The sequence below is a fragment of the Budorcas taxicolor genome, chromosome 16 (assembly GCF_023091745.1).
Source record: "Budorcas taxicolor isolate Tak-1 chromosome 16, Takin1.1, whole genome shotgun sequence".
In the NCBI taxonomy this organism is placed as follows: domain Eukaryota; kingdom Metazoa; phylum Chordata; class Mammalia; order Artiodactyla; family Bovidae; genus Budorcas; species Budorcas taxicolor.
Genome location: NC_068925.1, coordinates 55860948 through 55883308, shown reverse-complemented (window position 1 = coordinate 55883308; position 22361 = coordinate 55860948). Strand labels below are relative to the sequence as shown.

The 22361-nt window shown below is 40.2% G+C and overlaps 1 protein-coding gene across 1 annotated transcript in view; it reads left to right on the top strand.

The window, feature by feature from the left end:
- SLC9C2 (solute carrier family 9 member C2 (putative)) overlaps positions 1-22361 on the top strand; it is a 95213-nt gene that overhangs the window by 26698 nt on the left and 46154 nt on the right. Inside the window, exons 7-10 of the mRNA XM_052653577.1 lie at positions 4644-4743; positions 9238-9381; positions 11664-11832; positions 17111-17192. Coding sequence (XP_052509537.1) covers positions 4644-4743; positions 9238-9381; positions 11664-11832; positions 17111-17192 — 495 coding nt within the window. The remainder of the gene's footprint in view (positions 1-4643; positions 4744-9237; positions 9382-11663; positions 11833-17110; positions 17193-22361) is intronic.

Sequence of the window (22361 nt, the reverse complement as noted above, 5' to 3'; positions counted from 1 at the left end):
CAATTTCCTGTGATGGTTTCTTACAACTGAATGAGAAAAACTTTGCAACTCTATTTTTAACAACTTGGGTTTATGCTGATGAAAATTACTTTATTACATGTTCTGTGCCTGCTTGTACATTTAAAAATACCATTTAAAGTAGTAACATTTGTAATTTTCAAAAGACTTTGTTTTTCTAATTTTAAAACTAATACACATTCCATGTAGAATTGTGGAAAAAATCTGAAAAGTCAAAGAAGAAATCACCCATAAATTTACCAAAGATACATTTTGTTAGTTTTCAAAAAATACGTATGTACATAGATGTATTAATATATGCATTTACACTATATGTTCTTGTTATATTGGGATTATACTAAATAATATCAGTTTAAAAATGAAGTTACTTAGTGGTTTCCTTGTAGTAGATGTTTCCTCAAGTAGTGACTGTTATTTAAAAAACCTATAAGTTTTAAAATCCTGTAGTTTGAGTTATAGGAACCTTCTCCTCCTGCTCCCAATCCCTTCCAGCATCAGAGTCTTTTCCAATGAGTCAACTCTTCGCATGAGGTGGCCAAAGTACTGGAGTTCAGCTAGCATCATTCCTTCCAAAGAAATCCAGAGTTGATCTCCTTCAGAATGGACTGGTTGGAACTCCTTGCAATCCTAGGGACTCTCAAGAATCTTCTCCAACACCACAGTTCAAAAGCACCAATTCCTCTGCGCTCAGCCTTCTTCACAGTCCAACTCTCAGATCCATACATGACCACTGGAAAAACCATAGCCTTGACTAGACGGACCTTAGTTGGCAAAGTAATGTCTCTACTTTTGAATATACTATCTAGGTTGGTCATAACTTTTCTTCCAAGGAGTAAGCATCTTTTAATTTCATGGCTGCAGCCACCATGTGCAGTGATTTTGGAGCCCAAAAAGATAAAGTCTGACACTGTTTCCCCATCTATTTGCCATGAAGTGATGGGACCAGATGCCATGATCTTCGTTTTCTGAATGTTGAGTTTTAAGCCAACTGTTTCGCTCTCCTCTTTCACTTTCATCAAGAGGCTTTTTAGCACCTCTTCACTTTCTGCCATAAGGGTGGTGTCATCTGCATATCTGAGGTTATTGATATTTCTCCCAGCAATCTTGATTCCAGCTTGTGTTTCTTCCAGCCAAGTGTTTCTCATGATGTACTCTGCAAATAAGTTAAATAAGCAAGATGACAATATACAGACTTGATGTACTCCTTTCCCTATTTGGAACCAGTCTGTTGTTCCATGTCCAGTTCTAACTGTTGCTTCCTGACCTGCATACAGATTTCTCAAGAGGCAGGTCAGGTGGTCTGGTATTCCCATCTCTTTCAGAATTTTTCCACAGTTTATTGTGATCCACACAGTCAAAGGCTTTGGCATAGTCAATAAAGCAGAAATAGATGTTTTTCTGGAACTCTCTTGCTTTTTCTATGATCCAGCAGATGTTGGCAATCTGATCTCTGGTTCCTCTGCCTTTTCTAAGACCAGCTTGAACATCAGGGAGTTCACGGTTCACGTATTGCTGAAGCCTGGCTTGGAGAATTTTGAGCATTACTTTACTAGCATGTAAGATGAGTGCAATTGTGCGGTAGTTTGAGCGTTCTTTTGCGTTTCCTTTCTTTGGAATTGGAATTAAACTGACCTTTTCCAGTCCTGTGGCCACTGCTGAGTTTTCCAAATTTGCTGGCATATTGAATGCAGCACTTTCAGAGCATCATCTTTCAGGATTTGAAACAGCTCAACTGGAATTCTGTCACCTCCACTAGCTTTGTTCGTAGTGATGCTTTCTAAGGCCCACTTGACTTCACTTCTAAGATGTCTGGCTCTAGATTAGTGATCACATCATCATGATTATGTGGGTCGTGAAGATCTTTTTTGTACAGTTCTTCCATGTATTGTTGCCACCTCTTCTTAATATCTTCTGCTTCTGTTAGGTCCATACCATTTCTGTCCTTTATCGAGCCCATCTTTGCATGAAATGTTCCCTTGGTATCTCTCATTTTCTTGAAGAGATCTCTAGTCTTTCCCATTCTGTTGTTTTCCTCTATTTCTTTGCATTGATCTCTGAAGAAGGCTTTCTTATCTCTTCTTGCTATTCTTTGGAACTCTGCATTCAGATGCTTATATCTTTCCTTTTCTCCTTTGCTTTTCGCTTCTCTTCTTTTCATGGCTATTTGTAAGGCCTCCCCAGACAGCCACTTTGCTTTTTTGCATTTCTTTTCCATGGGGATGGTCTTGATTCCTGTCTCCTGTACAGTGTCACGAACCTCATTCCATAGTTCATCAGGCACTCTATCTATCAGATCTAGGCCCTTAAATCTATTTTTCACTTCCACTATATAATCATAAGGGATTTGATTTAGGTCATATCTGAATGGTCTAGCGGTCTTCCCTACTTTCTTCAATTTAAGTCTGAATTTGGCAATAAGGAGTTCATGATCTGAGCCACAGTCAGCTCCTGGTCTTGTTTTTGTTGACTGTATAGAGCTTCTCCATCTTTGGCTGCAAAGAATATAATCAATCTGATTTCGGTGTTGACCATCTGGTGATGTCCATGTGTAGAGTCTTCTCTTGTGTTGTTGGAAGAGGGTGTTTGCTATGACCAGTGCATTTTCTTGGCAAAACTCTATTAGTCTTTGCCCTGCTTCATTCCGCATTCCAAGGCCAAATTTGCCTGTTACTCCAGGTGTTTCTTGACTTCCTACTTTTGCATTCCAGTCCCCTATAATGAAAAGGACATCTTTTTTAGGTGTTAGTTCTAAAAGGTCTTATAGGTCTTCATAAAACCGTTCAACTTCAGCTTCTTCAGCATTACTGGTTGGGGCATAGACTTGGATAACTGTGATACTGAATGGTTTGCCTTGGAGATGAACAGAGATCATTCTGTCATTTTTGAGATTGCATCCAAGTACTGCATTTTGGATTCTTTTGTTGACCATGATGGCTACTCCATTTCTTCTGAGGGATTCCTGCCCGCAGTAGTAGATATAATGGTCATCTGAGTTAAATTCACCCATTCCAGTCCATTTTAGTTCGCTGATTCCTAGAATGTCGACGTTCACCCTTGCCATCTCTTGTTTGACCACTTCCAATTTGCCTTGATTCATGGACCTGACATTCCAGGTTCCTATGCAATATTGCTCTTTACAGCATCGGATCTTGCTTCTATCATCAGTCACATCCACAGCTGGGTATTGTTTTTGCTTTGGCTCCATCCCTTCATTCTTTCTGGAGTGATTTCTCCACTGATCTCCAGTAGCATATTGGGCACCTAATGACCTGGGGAGTTCCTTTTTTGGTATCCTATCATTTTGCCTTTTCATACTGTTCATGGGGTTCTCAAGGCAAGAATACTGAAGTGGCTTGCCATTCCCTTCTCCAATGGACCACATTCTGTCAGACCTGTCCATCATGACCCGCCCGTCTTGGGTTGCCCCACAGGCATGGCTTAGTTTCATTGAGTTAGACAAGGCTGTGGTCCTAGTGTGATTAGATTGACTAGTTTTCTGTGAGTATGATTTCAGTGTGTCTGCCCTCTGATGCCCTCTTGTAACACCTACCATCTTACTTGGGTTTCTCTTACCTTAGATAAATCAAAAGAATAATATAATCCTCTTCAAATTAATAAACAGTAAAGTGAACATTAAAAATAATAATACAGTAATAATGATGACCATTTATTCCTTGTTTAAAAGTATGCCAAGCATGTTTCATGTAATCTGATTTTATTCTCACAACTCTGTCAGGCATTATTCTTTTACACTCATTCTACAGATACAGGGACACTAATGGAGAAAGGCGAGGTGACATTCCCAGAGGAACCAGCTCTGCCCTGTTGAAAGGGTTTCTACTCTGACCTTGCATGTACTTTTCCTTCCTTCAGTCTGACATTTATAATGTACTGTTTGAAGGCTCTGTAACCTTCAGGACTATTGGTATTGGTGGTGTTCAACCATTCTTCATAGTTGGTTTTCCTGTCTCAGACTGCATTGACACATTTGTTTAGAGCCCAGGGAATTACATAGGGGAGCCTATATCATGCAAAAAACAATAGGCTTGAGGACCTGCAGTCACCAAGAAAGCACTGAGCTTGAGCCATAACCCCGAGGACATGCAGTACAGAGTCCTTGAGGTGCTGGGTAGAGGCTGTTAAACTTATTTTTCATTAGCTCTGTCCTCAAGGATGATCTATGGCAGGGGTTGGCAAACTATAGCCAGATATGCCTATTATTTTTGCATTGCCTACGAGCTAAGAATGGTTTTTACATTTAAAAAAAAACAAATAAAAATATTTTGCAGCATGCAAAAATTATTTGCAGTTAAAATTTCAATGTCCATTATTTATTGGGTGCTCATTTATTACGTATTACCTGTGGCTGCTTATGCACTAGAATAGCTGAGGTGAATAGTTGCAACTAGGACCATGTGACCTGCAAATACTAAATATTTACCATATGATCCTTCACTGAGAAAGTTTGTCAATCCCCAATCTAAGGATTAGGCCAATCCTTTTAAGCAACTTTTTAAGAAATGCAATAACTGACTGTTTTAAGTTTCCCAATTCATCACTCAAGAGAAGTAGCTCCATGTACAGATTTGAACACAACTAATTTTATTCTTTTTTTTTCTCCTCAGTGGAATTTTGGGGAATGTCAGGTACAGTTGCTTTAGCCACTGTAGGACTAAATTTAGATTCCTTAAGCTTTAAACCGAGGATCAAGTTGATAATTACTAAGTAAGTCTTATATTTTGTACTTGGTATAGGTCTCATAGAAGTTTAGTGCTTAAATGCCTTCACAAAAATAATAAAATTTCTTTTTATAACTTTTCTATCTTTTAATTTTTAATTATACTGCCAGTCATATTTGAAAAGAACTTAAGTTACCAGTAATTATTGACATTCCTATTATGAATTGATATTCCTATTATGAATAATGTAATATCAGTAGCTCAGAGATCATAGTACTTCTTATAACTCTTTGATAAAAATTGAATTGTGAGAAGTTTAAAAACTACTTTATTCCTTTGTTTGCTACATAACATATCTGAATGACAGTATCATAGTATGGAAAGAGCTGGGAAAAGAAAAGTAGCAGAAAGGTGCAATACCAGCAAACCCTAATCTAGCTTTACCTCTGGTGTAATAAGAATACCTGTGGACAGAGTAAAAGCCATTTGCCTGTCTTCTCATACAAATGCATTAGCCGTTCTCTGAGCAGCTGTGCTAAATTACAGAATTGTCTCAGAACTATTTCATACCAAGTCATAGTCTAGTGTATAAATTCTCACACTGGATGAAAGCCAGTGTTGAAATGAGAAAAATAAGCCATTATCCTGAGTTTTCCCATGAAGATTTGTTGCTTTAATATAAGGGACTATTTTTTTTTGTTCTGGAATTATGTCCTTCATACATTTTAGACGTTTAAAATGTCATTTCTCTCATGAAATTCCAGTCATGGAAGATGGCACTTTAAAAAAAAATTACTTTGCAACTTTTAAAAAAATGGCCTCTGTAGCTTATTTTAGTCTTGTATATATGTGAATGACACTTTACTGGTTTTTAAAAACCAGAAGCTTAGAAATAACTAGCTGAAAGAACATATCCTTTTCCTCTGAATTTTGGACAGTTTTCTGAGCTCAGTCATGCTATCTGTCAGCATCATTATAAATTACTCATTCTGTTCATTGAATTGTTTATTCTTATATGTATTCAACCAGGCCTTTCTGATTATCTCCTATGCTGCTGCTGCTAAGTCGCTTCAGTCGTGTCCGACTCTGTAAGACTCCATAGATGGCAGCCCACCAGGCTCCCTGTCCCTGGGATTCTCCAGGCAAGAATGCTGGAGTGGGTTGCCATTTCCTTCTCCAATGCATGAAAGTGAAAAGTGAAAGTGAAGTTGCTCAGTCGTGTCCAACTCTTCGCAACCCCGTGGACTGCAGCCTACCAGGCTCTTCCGTCCATGAGATTTTCTAGGCAAGTGTACTGGAGTGGGTTGCCATCGCCTTCTCTGGTATCTCCTATGGCCTGGACATTGTATCCTAGGTTTGGGGCTTTGAAAATAAGTCCCTTCTCAGAAGACACTCATTGTTAAATGATGGATGTGTTTATTTAAGAGACTATGAATAAGTATAAATAATTATATCTTTATTGGAGAAGGCAATGGCAACCCACTCCAGTACTCTTGCCTGGAAAATGTCATGGACGGAAGAGCCTGGTAGGCTGCAGTCCCTGGGATTGCTGCGAGTTGGACATGACTGAGCAGCTTTGCTTTCACTTTTCACTTTCATGCATTGGAGAAGGAAATGGCAACCCACTCCAGTGTTCTTGCCTGGAGAATCCCAGGGATGGAGGAGCCTGGTGGGCTCCCATCTATGGGGTCGCACAGAGTTGGACATGACTGAAGCGACTCAGCAGCAGCAGCAGAATCTTACTATATGTAAGGCATTTCTTAAGGTCCTGTGGAGACATTAAAAAAATTCTTCTACTCAGTCAGTTATTCCATCATTTCTGAATTTTGATAAAACTAAGCTGTGGGGTTTGAGGTCCCACTGATATCCTTTTCTGTTAGGAGTTCTGAATCAACTGAATCAAGCAACAGGAGTCAGGTAGAGAATTGGACTGTCTGCTTGATTGGAGTGATGCTGTATCAGAGAACATGGTTTCTATCTGCAGCTAAAATGAGGCTTCCTAACACTTCTTTCCCAGTGTAGATCTTGAGGCTTACCTATAGGGAGACTGGTTTGTGGGTCAGACAGATGGTTACCCAGTCCTCTGACAGGGGAGGTCTGAATAGAGGGGTTCAAGAAGGGGCAGGACTTGAGATCTGACTGTACAAGTCAGACCTGGCCCAGACCCAGGTGTGATATCACAGGTAGCCAGAGCAGCCCCAGGCCCTAAGCACTGAATTTTTGGAGGTGGGGCCAGATGTGTATATTTTTGCTTTTGCTTTTTTTAAGTTTTTTTTTTTTTTTTTGATGTGGACCATTTTTAAAGTCTTTATTGAATTTGTTACAACGTTGCTTCTGCTTTATGTTTTGGTTTTTTGGCTCCGAGATGTGGGTTCTTAGCTCCCAGATCAGGAATCGAACCCGTACCCTCTGCATTAGAAGGAGAAATCCTAACCGCTGGAAGGCCAGAGAAGTCACAAGACATGTAGATTTTTGGAAGGCAATTTGAGTGGTTCTAATGTGCTTCTCTGCTTGAGAACCATAGTGTTGTAGATGACTGGCACTGTGGGGACTCAGAGGAGTATCATGTCCACTGAGTGTGCTGAGGATATTTTTCCTGAAGAGTATGGGATTAGAGTCAGCCTCACAACATCTTTAGGAATTTGGTAGATGAGAAGTCAGACAGAAGAGACCTTCAAGATAAGGGCATGAGTGTGCCCATATGACCCAGCAATCTCACTACTAGGCATATATTCTGAGGAAACCAAAATTGAAAAAGACACATGTACCCCAATGTTCATTGCAGCACTGTTTACAATAGCTAGAACATGGAAGTCAGAGAAGGAAATGGCAACCCACTCCAGTACTCTTGCCTGGAAAATCCAATGGATGGAGGAGCCTGGTAGGCCGCAGTCCATGGGGTCTCAAAGAGTCAGACAGGACTAAGCGATTTCACTTTCACTTTTCACTTTCATGCATTGGAGAAGGAAATGGCAGCCCACTCCAGTGTTCTTGCCTAGAGAATCCAGGGGACGGTTGAGCCTGGTGGGCTGCCATCTATGAGGTCGCACAGAGTCGGACATGACTGAAGCGACTTAGCAGCAATAGCAGCAGCAGAACATGAAAGTAACCTAGATGTCCACTGACAGATGAATGGATAAAGAAGCTGTGGTACATATATACAATGGAATGCTACTCAGCCATAAAAAGGAATGCATTTGAGTCAGTTCTCATAAGCCTATTATACAGTGTGAAGTAAGTCAGAATGAGAAATATAAATATCATATACTGATGCATATCTATGGAATCTAAAAAGATGGTACTGATGAGTTTCTTTTTAGGGCAGCAATGGAGAAACAGACATAGAAAACAGACCTATGGACCCGGGGGAAGGGGAGGAGGGAGAGGGTAGGATGTATGGAGAGAGTAACATAGAAATTTGCATTACCATATGTAAAACAGATAACCAATGGGAATTTGCTGTATGACTCAGGGAACTCAAACAGGTGCTCTGTGACAATTTAGAAGAGTAGGATGGGAAGGGAGATGGAAGGGAGGTTTGGGAGGGAGGGGACATGGATGTACCTATGGCTGATTCTTATTGATGTATGACAGAAAACCACAAAATTCTGTAAAGAAATTATCCTTAAGTTAAAAAAATTGAAAAAAAAAAAAAGATAAGGGCATGAGTGTACCTGCTCAGTCACTCAGTCATGTCCAACTCTTTGTGACCCTGTGATCTGTAGCCCGCCAGATTCCTCTGTCCATGGGATTCTCCAGACAAGAATACTGGATAAAGGACTTTCATGCAAATCACAAAAGGAGAAGTAGTGCAGAGCGTGTTGAGGGGATCCAGTCAGTTATTACAAAGTCAGGGTTAACCAGACAGGGGGCTCCTGGCAGTAGCCTCAGCTGTGGTTTTCAATCATGGGTCTGACATGGATATGCTGCCAACTCATCTCAGCAAAATCGCCACATCACCAACTTGGTGGGGGGTGGAATCTTTATTTTTCTGCCTCGATCTTACTCCTCTGCTGCGAGAGAGGCAGCCCACGGATATTGGTGTGATGAGGGTGATGGGAATATGAAATGATGTATTTTAGTTCCAGCAAAATACTTTTCAATGAAATTCATTAATTTTTATTTAGGTATAGTTTATTTATAATATTTATTAATCTCAACATAATACAATGCAGTGACAATATTTTTATAGTTTTTACTCCATTTAAAGTTATTATAAAACAATGGCTATATTTTCCTGTGCTATATATCTTTGTTGCTTATTTATTTTATACATAGTAGTTTTTATCTCTTAATCCCCTACTCCTATCTTGCTGTTCTTTTTCCCCACTGGTAACCACTAGTTTGTTCTCTATATCTGTGAGTCTGTTTCTGATTCCAACAAAATAGTTTTTAAATGTTGACAGTAGTGGTGATGGAGGCAAAGACCTCTACTAAGACAAGAATGGTAGATATGTGTTAGATGCTTTAATGTGAAAAGGAAACTATTTATTAAAAAAGCACATCCCTTAAAGTGTGATTTCCTTTCCATTTATCCTAGGTTTCTAATAATGTTTTCATGTATATTCCAACATTTAATATACACTTTCTTTGGCATCGTAATTGGATGTGGAGAAATCAAATATTTTCAGTTTCACACTGTAGTTTTCATATTTATCTTATTTGTAACAGTGAATTTTGTAAGGTAAGGATTATAATTTAAAGTTTGCTTACTGGACTCAGGTTCTCAAGTCCAGAATTAGAATTGAGAAGTGGGTTATAGCAAAAGGAGCTGTGGACATGCAGTCAGGAAACCTGTATTGTTGTCAAGGTCCTGACAATAGCTTGCTGTGGAACTGAGGGAAAGTCTATTTACTCTTCAAGGTTTCATGTAAAGAGAGAAAGGGCAGAACAGCAGCATCAGCATAACCAATGAGCTTGATAGAGATGCAAATTCATGAGCTCATCCCATTTAACTGATTTGAATCTATGGAGATGAGATGCAGGAAACTGTTTCAACATGTTTAAGTGTGAGCACCCCAGGAACCAGATTAATGGCTCCTAACATTTTGTTGACTTCATCATCATTTATTATTGTCACAACTATGATAAAGCCATTTATTTAACATTAACTATGCACAGTATGTCACAAGAAAATAAAGTGTGCCACGGTTTCCATTGTTTCCCCATCTATTTACCATGAAATGATGGGACCAGCTGCCATGGATCTTAGTTTTTTGAATGTTGAGTTTAAGCCAGGTTTTTCACTCTCCTCTTTCACCTTCATCAAGAGGCTCTTTAGTTCCACTTCGCTTTATGCTATAAAGAGACTTATTGAGAAAAATGTGTTGGAGATGGTGAGTCAAACAAAGGCCTGGATGTCATAATCATTGCTAGCATGTGTTAAGTGCTGACCACCCTCTAAACATCATTCTAAGCCCTATGAATTTTACTTCATTTAGTTGAATCTTCATGAAAGTCCTTTGAGGCAATTCAGTGACTATTATTTTTCCATTTTACAGATGAAGAAATTGAGGCTTGAAGAGATTAAATAACTTGCTTAAGGTTTCATAGTAATAAAAGTCTAAATTTGAACCTAAGTAGACTGACTCCAGAGCCTTTGCTAAACTGCCTTTCTCTTTTTGATATCAGGAAATGACATCAGTTGTTCTATTTCATCTGAACTCAATCGAGTTTTAGAGAAAAATCATTTAGTAAGGCTGAACATGTTGGTAATTACTTTGCAAAAGACTTAAATGCAAGGTGGAGGTGCTGTGCTGTGCTAAGTCACTCAGTCATGTCTGACCCTTTGCGACCCTGTGGACTGTAGCCCACCAGGCTCTTCTGTCCATGGGCATTCTCCAGGCAAGAATACTAGAATGGGTTGCCATGCCCTCCTCCAGGGGATCTTCCCAACCCAAGGACAGAACCCAGGTCTCCTGCATTGCAGGCAGATTCTTTACTGTCTGAGCCACTGACAAGCTCCTTAGAAGGTCATGGCAGGATTCAGAAATTAGACCAGGAGGACCTGTAGATCCTGAAGAGTTTGCCCAAATCAATTATATATATTATAGATGGCAAATTGTAGATAACAGGAATCCTCTAAATTGTCTTATGAAATTCATAGCTAAGTGACTGATACACAATATCTTTTTTAAAGCTGAAATATATCAATTGTATTTCTGCTGAAATCTCATTTGAAGGACAATGAGATGCAAGTCGATTACAGATAGAATCTAAATTTTAGCATAGAGTCCTATAGAAAAATAGTCTATAGTGAAAGGAGGCAGGAATTGAAATTATTTGTGTGATTTAGTGTACGATTCTTGGGGTGGCTCAGCTGGTAAAGAATCCACCTGCAATGCAGGAGACCTGGGTTCAATCCCTGGGTTGGGAAGATCCCCTGGAGAAGGGAATGACTACCCACTCCAGTATTCTGGCCTGGAGAACTCCAAGGACTGTATATCCATGGGGTTGCAGTCAGACACGACTGAGCAACTTTCACCTTCACTTTCTTGTAGCAGCTCAAAAAATTTGGTTGAGCTAAATTTATTAAAGTGTGTACAATGATTTTACTTTTTCCTCATGACAGGTCCTTCTGGTCTAATTTCTGAATCCTGTCATGACCTTCCAAGGAGGTTGTCAATGTTATCTGAAGAAGTTTCCCTGCAGGGATTTACTACCAAAATCCTAAACAGCACACACTAGAATTAATGATAATTTCTTATACTTGTAAAGAACTTCTAGCCTTATTTTTCAAGATTTGAGTATTATATGCAAAATTTAGATAGTAGATTTGGTTAGTCCCAGAAAGTTTGAACAACTTATCAATAAACTGGATTGACTTCTCTTTTCTGAAAAAATTTTCATGAAATTTAGTATTTGCTACATAGTATCAACCGTACCCCCCCCCCCAAAAAAAACCAAAAACCCAAAACACATGAATACATAAGGTGTTATTTAAACTAAATGTTTTTCTTTCAACAGGTTTGTTACTGTTGTGTTAGTGAGCCCTATTCTGATACATTCAAGTTATGAGTACAACTGGAGGTGGGGAATTGTTACAGCATGGTCTGGAATTAAAGGAGTTTTTAGCTTACTCTTTGCTCCTGAAGTTCATAATCTGGCTGAACAAAGAGTGGAGTCACCACAGCTGGTAAGAAAAATCATATCCCATGATTATTTATATTTACTCATTTTATTTTGTAGCACTTTTCATAGTACCCAATAATAAAAGCTAACCATATAAAAAATTAGATTTGGAGAATGCATTCTTTTAAGTAGAAAGGAACTTATGGAGGAAAGTTAATATTGACGGTGTGAAAGGGACCAAATATCAAGTAATGGTGATGGCTATGGGAGTGAGATACACTTGGGATTGAATTCGGGCCCCACCATTCACAGGTTGAGTGATCTTGGGTGAGTTTTTTAGACTTGGGGGACTTCAAGTTGAAGATCGCAATGATACTTAGTAAAACACTTGACAGCTTAGTAAATGTTCAGTAGGTGTTGTTGAACACACAAATGCTGTTTTTCAAGAGCTGTCAGAAAGTATGAAAAAACCAGTACCCTAGTTAGAGCATTCCAGTTCCCATAGCGTCAGAGTGAAAACTGAAATGCTTATTAAATATACTAAGGAAAAAAAGATTTTATAAATGTTTGAATTAAGGATCTAGTTAATATTTATATCTTTTCAGTTCAGTTCAGTTCATTTGCTCAGTCGAGTTCAACTCTTTCCAACCCATGGACTGCAGCATGCCAGGATTCCCTGTCCATCTCCAACTCCCAGAGTTTACTCAAACTCATGTCCACTGAGTCAGTGATGCCATCCAACCATCTCATGCTCTGTTATCCCCATCTCCTCCCACCTTCAATTTTTCCCAGCATCAGAGTCTTTACAAATGGATCAGTTCTTTGCATCAGGTATCCAAAGTATTGGAGTTCCAGCTTCAGCATCAGTCCTTCCAATGAATATTCAGGACTGATTTCCTTTAGGATGGACTGGTTGGATCTCCTTGCAGTCCAAGGGACTCTCAAGAGTCTTCTCCAACACCACAGTTCAAAAGCATTGATTATTTGGCACTCAGCTTTCTTTATAGTCCAACTCTCACATCCATACATGACTACTGGAAAAACCATAGCTTTGACTAGATGGACCTTTGTTTGCAAAGTAACGACTCTGCTTTTGAATAAATTGTCTACATTGGTCATAACTTTTCTTTCAAAGAGGAAGCATCTTTTAATGTCATGGCTGCAGTCACTATCTGTAGTGATTTGAATCCCCCAAAAATAAAGTCAGCCACTGTTTCCACTGTTTCCCCATCTATTTGCCATGAAGTGATGGGACCAGATGCCATGATCTTACTTTTCTGAATGTTGAGCTTTAAGCCAACTTTTTCACTCTCTTCTGTCACTTTGATCAACAGGCTCTTTAGTTCTTCTTCACTTTCTGCCATAAATGTGGTATCATCTGGATATCTGAGGTTATTGATATTTCTCCTGGCAATCTTGATTCCAGCTTGTGCTTCATCCAGCCCAGCGTTTCTCATGATGTACTCTGCATAGAAGTTAAATAAGCAGGGTGACAATATACAGCCTTGACGTACTCCTTTTCCTATTTGGAACCAGTCTGTTGTTCCATGTCCAGTTCTAACTGTTGCTTCCTGACCTGCATACAGGTTTCTCAAGAGGCAGGTCAGGTGGTCTGGTATTCCCATCTCTTGAAGAATTTTCCATAGTTTATTGTGATCCACACAGTCAAAGGCTTTGATGTAGTCAATAAAGCAGAAATACATGTTTTTCTGGAACTCTCTGCTATGGCAACCCACTCCAGTGTTCTTGCCTGGAGAATCCCAGGGACGGGGGAGCCTGGTGGGCTGCCGTCTATGGGGTCGCACAGATTCGGACATGACTGAAGCAACTTAGCAGCATGAGCAGCTTGCTTTTTCGATGATCCAATGGATGTTGGCAATTTGATCTCTGTTTCCTCCGTCTTTTCTAAATCCACCTTGAACATCTGGAAGTTCATGGTTCACATACTGTTTAAGCCTGGCTTGGAGAATTTTGAGCATTACTTTACTAGCGTGTGAGATGAGTGCAATTGTATCGTAGTTTTAGCATTCTTTGGCATTGCCTTTCTTTGGGATTGGAATGAAAACTGACCTTTTCCAGTCCCGTGGCCACTGTTGAGTTTTCCAAATTTGCTGACATGTTGAGTGCAGCACTTTCACAGCATCATCTTTTAGGATTTTAAATAGCTCAACTGGAATTCCATCACCTCCACTAGCTTTGTTTGTAGCGATGCTTCCTAAAGCCCACTCAACTTCACACTCCAGGATGTTTGGTTCTAGGTGAGTGATCACACTATCCTGATCATCTGGGTCATGAAGATCTTTTTTCCGTGTATTCTTGCCACCTCCTCTTAATATCTTCTGCTTTTGTTAGGTCCATACCATTTTTGTTCTTTATTGAGCCCATCTTTGCATGAAAAGATGCATGGTATCTTTCCCTTGGTATCCCTCTATCACTTGAGGAGATCTCTAGTCTTTCCCATTGTATTGTTTTCCTCTATTTCTTTGCATTGATCACTGAGGAAGGCTTTCTCATCTCTCCTTGCTATTCTTTGGAACTCTGCATTCAAATGGATATATCTTTCCTTTTCTTCTCTGCCTTTTACTTCTCTTCACAGCTATTTGTAAGGCCTCCTCAGACAACCATTTTGCCTTTCTTTTTCTTGGGGATGGTGTTATCCCTGCCTCCTGTACAATGTCACAAACCTCCATCCATAGTTCCTCAGGCACTCTGTCTATCAGATCTAATCCCTTGAATCTATTTCTCACTTCCACTGTATAATTGTAAGGGATTTGATTTAGGTCATACCTGAATGGTCTAGTGGTTTTCCCCACTTTCTTCAATTTAAGTCTGAATTTGGCAATCAGGAGTTCATGATCTGAGCCACAGTCAGCTCCCGGTTTTGTTTTTGCTGACTGTATAGAGCTTCTCCATATTTGGCTGCAAAGAATTTAATCAATCTGATTTTGACATTGACCATCTGGTGATGTCCGTGTATAGTCTTCTCTTGTGCTGTTGGAAGAGGGTGTTTGCTATTACCCATTCGTTCTCTTGGCAAAGCTCTATTAGCCTTTACCCTGCTTCATTCTGTACTCCAAGGCCAAATTTGCCTGTTACTCCAGGTATTTCTTGACTCCCTACTTTGGATTCCAGTCCCCTATCATGAAAAGGACATCTTTTGGGGGTGTTAGTTCTACAAGATCTTGTAGGTTCTTCACAGAACTGTTCAACTTCAGCTTCTTCAGCATTATTGGTTGGGGCATAGACTTGGATTACTGTGATATTGAATGATTTGCCCTAGAAACAAATAGAGATAATTCTGTTGTTTTTGAGATTGCATCCAAGGACTGCATTTTGAACTCCTTTATTGAATGTGATGGATACTCCATTTCTTCTAAGGGATTTTTGCCCACAGTAGTAGATAGAATGGTCATCTGAGTTAAATTCGCCCATCCCAATCCATTTTAGTTTGCTGATTCCTCAAATGTTGATATTCACTCTTGGCATCTCTTGTTTGACCACTTCCAACTTGCCTTGGTTCATGGACCTAATATTCCGGGTTCTTGTGCAGTATTGCTCTTTACAGCATTGGACTTTACTTCCATCACCAGTCACATCCACAACTGGGTGTTGTTTTTGCTGGCTCTGTCTCTTCATTCATTCTTTATGTTGTTTAGGGCTAAATAAAAAATTAATTTCTTAAAAAATTTTGGCCTAGGCTACATTATCCACAGTGCAAGACAGAACTTGGTTTCCTTTCTACTCTCTCTCAAAACCTTTTCCCCATGGGCCACCCAGTGGATTTCCAGGCCAGTGGGAAATCAGGCAGTGGCAGCATCAGTGGGATGCCAGTGAAGGTCCAGAGAGCCCAGAACATCTGCTGACAGTGTTAGCGTACCTTAGTATTTGTGACAGTACTCTGTGAGCTCGCTGGATAGGTCATTAGAAGTTTCTAGAAGTCCCCAGGATATCCCTGCCACTTCCTGGTGAGATGAATCCCAAACCTACTCCTGGGAGGGTGAAAAGCACCTAAATAATGTGAACTAAGAACACTACCCATCAGGACTTCCCTGGTGATCCAGTGGTTAAGTCTTTACCTTCCAATGCAGGGGGTACAGGTTCAATCCTTATTCAGGGAGCTGAGATCCCACTTCCATTGGGGTCAAGAAGCGAAACTTAAAACAGAGACAATATTGTAACAAATTCAATAAAGACTTTAAAAATAGTCCATTCCAAAAAAATTCTTACATAAAGAAAGAGCACTACCCACCTCCCAAGGAACCTTAATCTGGAGGTAAATGTACAGAGTTTTTTGAATATTATCCTACAGCAAGTACAGAATTTTCTCTTCTTTGCTCTTTTACTCGTGTCCTAGAAGATCCTTAGGAGTACAGTAGTTTTTCAAATGTCTTTTCTGGAAGGAGCAAGTATCACCTCCCTCATCTTGTATGTGAGGAAACCAAAACCAAACAAACAAAAATAGCATGTTAGTGAAAGAACTCAGGCACCCTAACTCCCCAAAGAGAAAGAGCTGATTTTTTAATAGTGCTTTAAAAAATAATGGAGTATCATAATCATCGCCATCTTTCCCAAGGATTTACACTCCATGTGTGTGAGCATGGTCTGGAAATGCATTTGAAGTCCAAATATACCTGTGGTTTTGCAGTGAGTTTGGGTCCTTCCATGTTCCAGAGGAAAAGAATAATGACCAATATTTGAGCTCCCTCAGTTTTCTTTTGTGCAGGGAATTGGTCTAAAACACAAGACAATGAAATGTTAACTAACATGTGAGTATCATTTTCCAGTGTTTCCCAAATCTGTCTGATGTTATGAATCCGTTTGATGCCACCCCAGACCTACAGAATCAGAATCTGCAGGGAATTAACCTGGGAGTCAGTGTCTTTAAGAAGCACTTCAGGTGCTTATTAAATAAGATCAGTCGTTTGGGAAATACTCTCTGAAGATGCATTGCTATTAACTCCACGTTTCAGTAAAGGACATTGAGACTCAGAGTAGTTAAGTTCACTGGCCTCAAATTCCATGGTTAATAAATGGCAGAGCCAAGATCTACAAATGTGGTTATGCTTCGGTGCAGTGCCTCTCTGAACCCCACTGCAGTTCCTGTCTGCTTCTTCAGAGCTTCTTGTAAGGCTTTTTGTAGTAGATGCTTGCAGTAAGTGCATTTCCCTGTCACCACTGCCTGCTGTTGCTGAACTTCCTGCCCCAAAACAGCCCTTTTGCCTCTTCTTACTTATCAGAGGTAGGATTTAAAAATGTGGATTAAGGTAGAATTTTGTTGGTGATTAACTGAACAATGATTCCCTTTGGAAAACTTAATAATGTGTATGTGTTTTGTCTTTCAGTTTATATTGTACATACAAGTAATATCCTTAATGACCTTGGGAATAAATTCATACATGATGACTCGTTTGGCCTGGACATTAGGTAAAGTCTATTTAACCAGGAAGAATAATGCGAATAGATTGTTGCTGAAGGTGGGACATTTCTTCTGGAGCTCAAGGAATTGATCATGAAATCACTCAGTTTTCATTCACTCCCTGTTAATAGAAACCACATTAAGAGTGCCTTAAACAAGACAGAAGCTGTTTCCCACCTCTCCCATCAGAAAATCTAGAAGAGTAGGATGGTTCTGTTCTACGAGGTTGTCCAGAAATTTAAAATCCTTCTCTTTCATTCCTCCTCTGCTTCCGGGGTGTTGCTCTTGTCTGCAGGGTAGAAGTGGGCTCACAGTCACTGTTACCTTCAATCCAATCAACTAGAAAGGGAAAATGGGGTGGGAGTGATGGTGGTGGTGATGGTGTCAATGGAAAGTAAGGAGGTTATTTAAAGACGCTTCCTTCTGCCTCCAGAAGTTGTACATATTACCACTCACAGTCCATTGGCCAGAACTTAGTCTCATGGGCACACAAGGGCAAAGGAAGATGGGAAGTACTATCTTAACTAACTGGTCATGTGCTTAGCCAAAGCATGGAGATTCTATTGGGAAAGAAAGAAGAGGAGAATTAAGGGAAGCAGTAAACAGGCTCTGCCAGAGTTGCCTGTTTCTAGAAAAAATGTGAAGCTGTTGATAATAAAGTATATAAATATAATAAAATCACAAAAAGGCCCATGACAATAAAAAAATCAGGATAAGATAATCAGTGGCAGTAGAGTCCATGAGGAGAGAGAGGATGGGGCAGAATTACACAGAGTCTTGGAGGAGTAGAGCCTTAGTGTTGTCCAGTGTCCCATGGCCTGATCCTCAGCTTTGCTGGTGCAGAGACCTGATTTTGTCAGAATGTCTAGAATGAATCAGATGGCTGGAAATTTACATCTGTTGCACTCCCAAGAGAATAGAGAAGCAGCAGAAAATCAATTTATTAATTTATAATGAGGATGATTTCTTTCTATGTCTGAAATAATTGTGATCATTATTCGGGTGAGAGTGAAAGTGAAGTCGCTCAGTCGTGTCCGACTCTTTGCGACCTCATGGACTGTAGCCTATCAAGCTTCTCCATCCATAGGATTTTCCAGGCAAGAGTGCTGGAGTGGATTGCCATTTCCTATTCACCTCTAAATACCAATTTCCTTAATAAATTAGTAATCAGAAGATTTCTTGGAAGGTGTGGAACTTGGGAGAGATTGATGGAAGGGTACTGAGGAAGGAGAGTTCTTATAAATAGAGAAATAGCTTGGTGAATTCAGCTTCTCTGCTTGTGTCTTTCCATAGTTCTGCCCATTCCTGAAACTGTGCCATATCAACACTATGGCAGAGCTTCTTGTGAAAGCTGATCTCAAAGTCTAGAGTGCTAGTATATGAATAGGACTAGTAAATGGGGCAGAGTTTTGGCAGCACTCCTTCTCCCCCAGTCATGGGGTTTGCTCTTGTTTGCAGTGGAAAGTTGTGCTTGGGCCAGCATGAGCTTGCTACGCTGGAGTGTGAGTGAAGTTAACTTGATCCCTGAAGGTTTGCTTACACCTCCCTTCCCACCAATTTTTATAGGCTTTCACGGATCCAGACCCACTGTGCTCTCTTGGCTTATGACATGGCATCTGGTTTTCTCCCATGCTTGTTTGCTTGAGATTGCTCTTACTCTGATACTCAGAAACAATATCAAGAGGTTTTACTATCATGGAAATATTTTTTTCTTCTCCTTTTCTTCCCATACAATTTTTTTTTTTTGTATTTACGTGAACTGTGAACTTCCAGATGTTCAAGCTGGTTTTAGAAAAGGCAGAGGAACCAGAGATCAAATTGCCAACATCCGCTGGATCATGGAAAAAGCAAGAGAGTTCCCAAAACACATCTATTTCTGCTCGATTGTCTATGCCAAAGCCTTTGACTGTGTGGATCACAATGAACTATGGAAAATTCTTCAATAGATGGGAATACCAGACCACCTGACCTGCCTCTTGAGAAAGCTATATGCAGGTCAGGAAGCAACAGTTAGAACTGGACATGGAACAACAGACTGGTTCCAAATAGGAAAAGGAGTATGTCAAGGCTGTATATTGTCACCCTGCTTATTTAACTTCTATGCAGAGTACATCATGAGAAACACTGGGCTGGAAGAAGCACAAGCTGGAATCAAGATTGCCAGGAGAAATATCAATAACCTCAGATATGCAGATGACACCACCCTTATGGCAGAAAGTGAAGAGGAACTAAAAAGCCTCTTGATAAAAGTGAAAGTGGAGAGTGAAAAAGTTGGCTTAAAGCTCAACATTCAGACAACTAAGATCACAGCATCTGGTCCCATCACTTCATGGCAAATAGACGGTGAAACAATGGAAACACTGTCAGACTTTATTTTTTGGGATCCAAAATCACTGCAGATGGTGATTGCAGCCATAAAATTAAAAGACGCTCACTCCTTGGAAGAAAAGTTATGACCAACCTAGATAGCATATTCAAAAGCAGAGACATTACTTTGCCAACAAATGTCCGTCTAGTCAAGGCTATGGTTTTTCCAGTGGTCATGTATGGATGTGAGAGTTGGACTGTGAAGGCTGAGCACCGAAGAATTGATGCTTTGAACTGTGGTGTTGGAGAAGACTCTTGAGAGTCCCTTGGACTGCAAGGCGATCCAACCAGTCCATTCTGAAGGAGATCAGCCCTGGGATTTCTTTGGAAGGAATGATGCTGAAGCTGAAACTCCAGTACTTTGGCCACCTCATGCGAAGTGTTGACTCATTGGAAAAGACTCTGATGCTGGGAGGGATTGGGGGCAGGAGGAGAAGGGGATGACAGAGGATGAGATGGCTGGATGGCATCACCGACTCAATAGACATGAGTCTGAGTGAACTCCGGGAGCTGGTGATGGACAGGGAGGCCTGGCGTGCTGCAATTCATTGGGTCTCAAAGAGTCGGACACGACTGAGCGACTGAACTGAACTGAACTGAGCCTCAGAATTTTCATTATGAAACAAATATGTATGTCACATCCTTTATCCTCAGACTCGGTGCTCATCCTTTCTAGAATTACTCTCATGTTAGCATGTAATTGACAAAACTGAATTTTATCAGGAAGAATTTCAAATTAGCTTCTTCCACCTGGTCTAATGCTTTCCATCCTCTGAATCTAGAGCTTGTCATACTAAGTGAAGTAAGTCATAAAAAGAAAAACAAATACCATATGATATTACTTATATGTGGAATCTAATAAAAATAAGACACACATGAACACATTTATGAAACAAAAACAGGCTTACAGGTATAGAGAACAGACTTGTGGTTGCCAGGAGGGAAGGGAGGGAAAGACTGGGAGTTTGGGATTAGCAGACACAAACCTTTACAGATAGGATGGATAAACAACAAGGTCCTACTCTGTAGCACAGGGAACTATATTCAATATCTTGTGATAAATCATAATGGAAAAGAATATGCAGAATATGTGTGTGTGTGTGTGTGTGTGTGTGTGTGTGTGTGTATGTATATTAGAGCAAGGCTTCCCTGTGGCTCAGCTGATAAAGAATCCACTGTAATGCAGGAGACCTGGGTTTGATCCCTGGGTTGGGAAGATCCCCTAGAGAAGGGAAAGGCTACCCACTCCCAGTATTCTGGCCTGGAGAATTTCATTGGACTGTATAATCCATAGGATTGCAAAGAGTTGGACACGACTAAGCAACTTTCACTCACTCATGTATATATATAACACTATCACTTTACTGTCCAGCAGAAATTAAACACAACATTGTAAATCAACTATACTTCAATAAAATTTTTAAAAAAGGAAAGAGAGGGAAAGATTCATCCTCATATTCTTCCAGAATCATCTTAAACACAGGCATTCATTCAAATGTACTGATACAACCAATCAGTACCCGTATACCCGTGTTTTCCCAGAGCAACTGGAAAGTGGCTGTTGCTCATCCTAATGGGTGGGATGTAATTACACAAATGAATAAACTTTCTCCTTGTGTGCTCTATGCCATGGGAATTTTAAATCCAAAGCTAACACATTCTAACTCTTTAGCATGCAATCAAATGCATCTTTGCTCTGGACCATAGCGAACTGAGAGGGATATGATTTCAAATCTTTTTGAATCCCTGAAAATTTCAACCACCACAGTGTCCTGTAGAGAATGCAATAAAGTTAAACTGAAACATTTTAATAACATTTTAAACTATTTGAGACATCTCATAAGAAACGCTGGGCTGGAAGAAGCACAAGCTGGAATCAAGATTGCCGGGAGAAATATCAATAACCTCAGATATGCAGATGACACCACCATTATGGCAGAAAGTGAAGAGGACCTAAAAAGCCTCTTGATGAAAGTGAAAGTGGAGAGTGAAACAGTTGGCTTAAAGCTCAACATTCAGAAAACGAAGATCATGGCATCTGGTCCCATCACTTCATGGGAAATAGATGGGGAACCAGTGGAAACAGTGTCAGACTTTATTTTGGGGGGCTCCAAAATCACTGCAGATGGTGACTACAGCTATGAAATTAAAAGACGCTTACTCCTTGGAAGGAAAGTTATGACCGACCTAGATATTAAAAAACAGAGACATTACTTTGTCAACTAAGGTCCGTCTGGTCAAGGCTATGGTTTTTCCAGTGGTCATGTATGGATGTGAGAGTTGGACTGTGAAGAAAGCTGAGCACCGAAGAATTGATGCCTTTGAACTGTGGTGTTGGAGAAGACTCTTGAGAGTCCCTTGGACTGCAAGGCGATCCAACCAGTCCTCTCTGAAGGAGATCAGCCCTGGGATTTCTTTGGAAGGAATGATGCTGAAGCTGAAACTCCAGTACTTTGGCCACCTCATGCGAAGTGTTGACTCATTGGAAAAGACTCTGATGCTGGGAGGGATTGGGGGCAGGAGGAGAAGGGGACGACAGAGGATGAGATGGCTGGATGGCATCACTGACTCGATGAACGTGAGTTTGAGTGAACTCCAGGAGTTGGTGATGGACAGGGAGGCCTGGCGTGCTGCGACTCATGGGGTCGCAAAGAGCTGGACATGACTGAGCGACCGAACTGAACTGAACTGAACTGAACCGAACTGAGACATCTCATATGCAGTTATGAAGAGATTAACATTTAATTGATGTATAGTTGATTTAGAATGTTTTAGTTCCTGCTGTACAGCAAAGTGATTCATTTATACAT